The sequence below is a fragment of the Parus major genome, chromosome 14 (genome assembly GCF_001522545.3).
Source record: "Parus major isolate Abel chromosome 14, Parus_major1.1, whole genome shotgun sequence".
Classification (NCBI taxonomy): Eukaryota; Metazoa; Chordata; class Aves; order Passeriformes; family Paridae; genus Parus; species Parus major.
In genome coordinates this window covers 1,045,553-1,052,671 of record NC_031783.1, presented here as the reverse complement: position 1 = coordinate 1,052,671, position 7,119 = coordinate 1,045,553, and the positions used below count along the sequence as shown (strand labels likewise).

Below are 7,119 nucleotides of genomic sequence, written 5' to 3'. Positions count from 1 at the left end.
TGTGTGTTTAGGGCTGTGTGTGTGTGTGTAGGGCTGTGTGTGTGTAGGGCTGTGTGTGTGTAGGGCTGTGTGTGTGTGTGTAGGGCTGTGTGTGTGCAAGGGGCCGTGTGTGTACGTGACAGGAGCTCACACACACTGTTGGGGCAGTGCCTGGGAGCGGCTGTGGTGGTTCCCCGTGCAGGGGCAGTGCTGCCATGTCCGTCTGTCCATCCACCCCCTCCCGAACAGCAGCACTCCCCGCCGGGCCCTGCCCTGGTGCTGTTTGTTGGAAGCAGGTGCCAGCTCCGGTGTGTGGGAATGCAGCACTCCCAGGCCACTCCAGGGGTCAGGTGGAATGTTCCAGATAAGGATGAAAGTGCCGGTGCAGTGGGGTCACAGGTGCTGCTGTTGCCCTGCCCTGCCCGCTGGCTGCCAAGCTGGCAGGAGAAGGTGCTGCTGGTGCTGAGAACACCAAAGTGGGGAAAGTTTGCACAGTGTGGGCAGAGGGAGGAGGAAGAGAAGGGTGGGGAAAGGGGACTGCAATGGGGACAAGGACAACCGTGGCTTGAGGGAACTCTACTGAACAAGGGACATGGGGTAGCCCTTGGGCAGCTGTCTGGTGCTGTGAGTGCTGGGGGGGATTTGGGGTGTCCCAGTGAACCCAGCCCACCCCAGGCCATGAGAGGCAGGAAGGAAGCAGGGCAGCCCCCAGCCACTGCCTTTTCCCACATGATAAATAGAAGGAATTCAGGCATCAGAACAGGCTGCTGAGAGAAGTGTGGAGTCCCTGAAAGTGTTCAAAAATCATATAGATGTGAAACTTGGGGTGATGTTTTAGTGGTGGCCTTGGCAGTGCTGGAGGAACAGTTGGACTTGATCTCAGGGAGCTTTTTCAGTCTAAATGATTCTGTAATTCTACGATTCTATAATTTTTTGTGGTCTTCATGTAGCTGAATGCCACAGTGATGACTTTGAGTATGACTGCTTTGGAAACTGTTTCTCTGTGATCTTGGGGATTGGCTGCTTGCTGGACTCTCTGGCCCTGGGAGAGGAGGAAAAGAACTGAGAAGCAGTGCAGGGGTGAAGGTGTCTGGGTATGGGAGCAGGAATCAGCAGCATTGGTGTTAAGATGAGGCTTCTACAAACAGAGTGGCACTCGTGACTGCACTGCTGGGATCCCCTGAGCTGGGAGACTCCACTCTCCACCTTCGTTCCTGGCCATGGCCAAAGCTGAATTTTGGCTCCCCGGGGCACCTGGAGCAAGTCACAGCTGTGGGTCTGGCCCCAGGTGGGGTGCTTGCATTTGAAGTTGTGACTGGCCTGTGCCCAGACCCCATCTCCCACTGGGCTGCACTGGGAGAGGCCTGGACCCAGTGCTCATCTTCAGAGCTGCAGCTGGGAGCCCTGATCCTGCCCTCCCCCAGCTGGTTCCAGACACCAGAGGAACTGAAGCTGTCTCCCATGGGTGACTGAGCAGCCACCAGACCACAGCAAAGCTTCCCTGCTCACACTCACGTCCTTAGCAGCACACAGCAAAGTTCATTACAGAGCTCAGAGGCAAGAAGGAGCTGCCTGGCTCACAGTTGTTATCCCTCAGCAGAGCCACACGAGCATTTTGAGATGTGGATGATGCAGGCTGGCCAGGCATGGGGAGGGCACGTGCCTTCCCTCCAAACATGGCCTGGCTGAGGGCTCATCCTCTCCCTGTTTGCCTTCCCCCATTGTGTGTCACCCTTTTGCATGGCATCCTGCTGTGGCCACCTTGGGAATGGTGTGGTGTTGCCCAGAATCTGCGTCATCACGGGGCCCCTGGCCCTGTCTCAGGTGGTGCCAGCAGCCAGCTGAGTAGTCACAGGTAACTGTGGGCCCAGGGAGGATCTGGGACAGTCATTGCCTGCGGTGACACGCTAGAGCCTCATGCCAGCCTGGGCTGAGCCACCTGTCCACACCCCTGCTCAAGCCTGGGTTTGATCCTCCCCAATTACAGCTGCTCCAGTTCTCCCCGTGACCTTCCCTGTTGCCTCACGCAGTGTCTCTCCGTGCCTGCCTTTGAAGGAAGCTGAGCCATTAGATCAAAACAAAAATCTTGCCAAAGAAAGTATTTACAGGCTCCTCATGGAGGAGAACAGAAGACAGGAGATGTTGCAATGAGGTGCAGTGGCATTGTGGTAACTCAGCTCACACCCAAGGCTGGGAGTGTGCAGGAGAGTCAGCAGGAACACGGAAGAAGCCCAGAAAAAGGCAGGATCAGGCAGTAAGGAATTGAGCAGTGGGGATCAGGCATAGAGGAGGCAGCAGGGACAGCAGGGATTAAGCACTTGCCTGGGTGATGTTCCTCTCTAACCTCTCACATCAGCCCCTGGAAAGAAGAACCAGCCCCTGTACCAAACTTGTCAACCCTGCTCCTGCTGCCTGCTGCTGGCACCTGTGTCCCTGAGATCATGGCTCAAACTGTTCTCCACCACCTTTCCTTGTTGGCTGTTGTCACCCCCATCTCCCATGGAGTTATTCCCAAGGGGCAGCCCCATCCTGTCAGCAGCAGTGGGGACATCCATCCTGCTGCTTCAGACCATCTGCCTTCAGAAACCCCAGCCCTGCTCACGCCATATATGGTTTTAAGGTTTAACTTGTGTTGAAGGTGCTGGCTGGCTCATTAAATCATCTTATCTCTGTCCATCAAGGACCTCCCCTTCCCCATCCAAACAACACCCAAAATGCAGGACAGGTTGGCAGGGACGCTGGGTGGGGGGGATGTGTGCCACTTCCCATAGGTGTGCCAACACCCAAGACCTCTTAAAGCTGCTGGATTGGACCTGGCAATTTGGAGCTGAAAGGGTTCCAAGGCCTCTCCCAGGACTCTAGCACGGCTTCTCAAGAGGCATCACTTCAGGATCCAAGAGGTGTGTAAATGAAAAGGAACAGCCTCATTTCATTGAGAGGTTAACTGGCATCCTGTCAAGCTGAAAGATCTCTGCCAGCGCTGAAATCCAGTAAGTCATGTGCTTGGGCTGCTGGCAGTGTGCTGGGAGATAAAGAGGTGAGACAAAGAAGACATAACTAAGCTGGCACCAAGGAAGCTCCTGTGGGGGGGGAACAGGGGTCTTTCTATTACCACCCCAGCTGTCTGTGCTTTCCCAGAGGGCACAGCAGCACTGACTTGAGAGTTGGACTCGATGATCTTTGTGGGTCCCTTCTCAGGATGTTCTGTGACTCTGTCAGAGCATCCTCAACACACAAAGGTGACAGGAAGACAGGTCTACTCCTAAAAATAAATACTTTTCCCTCTTCTGAGAGCAAGGGAGAGTTAAAAATTTACCTAACCCACTGCTTTAGAGGAAGCTGGAACAGATCAGGCAGTGCTGCAGGTTGCTGCCTATGGGGGTGGAATTTCAGCTTACAGATAAACCAGAGAAACTTGAGGGTAGAGGGAGCATCTCCAGGAGACTTGAGCCCTGGCTAAAGGAAAACAAAATTGGGGTGCAAACCCTTGAAATGAAACCCTGGGAGGGGTTTTAAATGATGGCTAATGGGTGAGATGGGTGGTCAGTGGCAACAGGGAATCATCCAGAGGTAAATCCTTCCCTGTGAGGGTGGTGAGGTCCTGGCACCTCTGAGGACCTGAGAGCGGAAAGGTTCAAAGAACCAAAGCCTGACCTCAAGATCTGCTCTGTCCTGCTCTCCAGAGGCTCTCCAGGAGCCAGAGCCCTCTGCAGCCCAAAATCCAGGCTGGTATTTGATGCCTGAGGTAAGAGAAAGAGAGCAAATTCCTGCTAAGACCAGGCAAAAGGTGCAATGCTGCAGACACAATCTCCTATGGAGTGACTGCAGGCACCCAGATTGCCCTGCTGATGCAAATTACCGGTTATGAAATGGAGAAATTTGTTAATTATTTCCCTTTTCATCTATTCATTATGGGTTTCTTTTTTATTGCTAATTATTACTTTCAATACAGCACTAAGTAGCACTGTCTTCTCTGATATTGGCTTGTGACTTTTGAAATAAATCTTAAAGAATTGCCTTCTCCCAGTACTTTTTGTCTGCCTTTCCCTATCACCCTTGTTTTCTCAGTTTTTCTTGTGTTTATGGGGTCTGACTTTTTAAAGCACCCTGTATTTCTGCTTACTGCATGGATTCTTCTCTCCCCAAATTGAATGTAATCAGATTGTGATCACTGTTCCCTAGGCAACCACCAACGAAATTATGGAGCTATGATCAAGAATTAACAGCTTAAGTTTAAAAAATTAAAATGGTAATTGGAAGACTTTATGAATCTGCTGAACCAAGGCGTTCCCAGCTGCGCCACTGGTCACGCAGAGGGCTCGGGGAGAGTGATCTTGATTTGGGAATTAGGGGAAACAAAACACCACCCACCAACCCGTTAAGGTAAATTCAAACAAATCTGATAAAGGGCTGCTTCTTTTCTGTCAAAATTCTGAGGTGATGCTTTGGTTAACAAAGGAATTGAGGCTATGCCTGTATGGGAAGTGGGAGGAGCTGGAACTGAAGTGGTTGTGCAGGGGGCTGGCAGCGGAGGTGAGGCAATTCAGTGTCCTGCTGCTGCCTGCAATACCAGGGGAAATAACAGAGTGATTGTGGAGTGCAGTGTCCTGATGGCCATGGTGGGCAGGAATGGAAGAATCCCTCCTGTCCTGTCGCTCCTGACAGTGTCCAGGTGCTTCAAAAACATCTCAGTAACAGGCTACAGAAACTGATTCAAACACATGCCAAGCGTCCCAGAGTAATTTGGCAGAGTTCTGCCTTTCCTGGGACTTTCTGTGTGCTTAGTGAATGTTAGAAACACACCTCAGCATTTGGAGCAATTGAGAAGGAGCGACCAGTCCATGGCAGGAAATCTTATCTGGAGATGCTTCTTCCAAGTCCTCCAGCTCTATGGTGGGCTCATCAGGAGGTTCATACTCCAGGTGTTATTTCATGCTGCCTTCCACCATCGGCACACGGAGCTCACTCCTGTTTCACACTAAGCTTTGGTGGGAGCAGCTGCTCCACTCAGCTCTTCATGCAATGAGCAGTCGCTTTCCAGATCTGCTTTGCTCCTGTTCACACCCAATCGCTGGTGTTCCATGGCTCACCGGGATGGACTTTGCAAAACATCTTTCCATGTGAGAAATTCTGTGGGACAAGAACCAGGTCCCTACTGCCCCCACTTTGCCTGTCTCTGCTACCCCTCGCTGTGGGGGCTCAGGGGCCAGGCACCTTCCCCTAGCAATCCCTGGCCTCAGCCCACCTGATGGGAAAGGTTTAAGTCCACATACACCTCTTTATGGAAATGGTGCCTGCTTGAGGTGTGGAACGTACACAAGGGATACACAGGTGAATACACAGCCCTGTGCCACACAGGAACTCCCGCACTCATTAAGCTCTGAGCACCTGTTCAGCAGTCACAGGGTCCTTTCTGAGTAGTTTTCTGGTGTCTTTTATGAGGTAATATGAAAACACTCGGCCCCAAAAGGCAGCGCTGGGAGCGCAGCCTGAGGGGAACCCGCGGCTCCGCCGACCCCCACGGACGCGAGCACCCGTGTCCCTGTCCCACCGGGCCACGGACAGCCCTCGGCCCGCGGTTCCCTCGGACGTCCCCGTGTCCCCTCAGATCCCCGGTATTCCCTCAGAGCCGCCGTGTTCCCTTCAGATCCCGATGACCCCTCAGGACCGGCGTTCCCGCAGGCCCCGACCCCCCACAGCAGCTCCGCCGCCCCGCCAGGACAAGGCGCGGGCGGGCGCGGCGCATGCGCGGTGGGGGCGCGGCGGGCCCGGCTGCTGCGGCGGGGCCATGTCGGGCAGGAGGGTGCGCGGGCGGCGCGGCCCGGGGGCAGGGACCCGGACCCGGACCCAGACGCCGACCCCGGAGCAGCCGCGGGTGGAGCTGTCCGGCGGCTCCCCAAGGTGCTGGGGGCGGCGGGAGCGGGGCGGTGGTAACGGGGCGGCGGACGGGCTCTGACGCTGTCCGTGTCCCGCAGGCCCAGCCGGTTCTGCCCGCAGTGCGGGCTCGCCGTGGAGCCCGCGTTCCGCTTCTGCCCGGCCTGCGGCGGGAGGCTGCCCGCGCTGCCCGAGGAGCACACCGAGCCCGCCGCGNGAGTGTTTGTGTGAGTGTTTGTGTGTGTGTGAGTGTTTGTGAGTGTTTGTGTGTGTGAGTGTGTGAGTGTTTATGTGTGTGAGTGTTTGTGTGTGTGAGTGTTTGTGTGTGTGAGTGTTTATGTGTGTGTGTGTGAGTGTGTGTGTGTTTGTGTGTGTGAGTGTTTGTGTGTGTGTTTGTGTGTGTGAGTGTGTGAGTGTTTATGTGTGTGAGTGTTTGTGTGTGTGAGTGTTTGTGTGTGTGAGTGTTTATGTGTGTGAGTGTTTGTGTGTGTGAGTGTTTGTGTGTTTGTGTGTGTGAGTGTTTGTGAGTGTTTGTGTGTGTGAGTGTGTGAGTGTTTGTGTGTGTGAGTGTTTGTGTGTGTGTTTGTGTGTGTGTTTGTGTGTGAGTGTGAGTGTTTGTGTGTGTTTGTGTGTGTGTGTTTGTGTGTGAGTGTGAGTGTTTGTGTGTGTGAGTGTTTGTGTGTGTGTTTGTGTGTGAGTGTGAGTGTTTGTGTGTGTTTGTGTGTGTGTGTTTGTGTGTGAGTGTGAGTGTTTGTGTGTGAGTGTTTGTGTGTGTGAGTGTTTGTGTGTGTTTATATGTGTTTGTGTGAGAGTGTTTGTGTGTGAGAGTGTGAGTGTTTATGTGTGTGAGTGTGTGAGTGTGAGAGTGTGAGTGTTTATGTGTGTGAGTGTTTATGTGTGTGAGTGTTTATGTGTGTGAGTGTTTGTGTGAGTGTTTATGTGTGTGTTTTTGTGTGTGAGTGTTTTTGTGTGTGAGTGTTTATGTGTGTGAGTGTTTGTGTCTGTGTTTATGTGTGTGTGTTTATGTGTGTGTGTTTGTGTGTGTGAGTGTTTGAGTGTGTGAGTGTGAGAGTGTGAGTGTTTGCGTGTGAGTGTGAGTGTGTGTGAGTGCTTATGTGTGTGTGTGTGAGTGTTTGTGTGTGTGTTTATGTGTGTGTGAGAGTGTTTATGTGTGTGAGTGTGTGTGTTTGTGTGTGAATGTGAGTATGAGTGTTCATCGGTGTGTGTGTGTTCATCAGTGTGAGTGTGTGATCATCTGTGTGTGTG

General features: G+C 53.0%; 1 protein-coding gene across 1 annotated transcript in view; it reads left to right on the top strand.

Moving 5' to 3' along the window:
- The first annotated feature begins 5,632 nt into the window (after nucleotides 1-5,632).
- VRK3 (VRK serine/threonine kinase 3) overlaps nucleotides 5,633-7,119 on the top strand; it is a 10,324-nt gene continuing 8,837 nt past the window's right edge. The window contains exons 1-2 of the mRNA XM_033517993.1: nucleotides 5,633-5,880; nucleotides 5,955-6,072. Of these exons, the coding sequence (XP_033373884.1) occupies nucleotides 5,633-5,880; nucleotides 5,955-6,072 (366 nt within the window). The remainder of the gene's footprint in view (nucleotides 5,881-5,954; nucleotides 6,073-7,119) is intronic.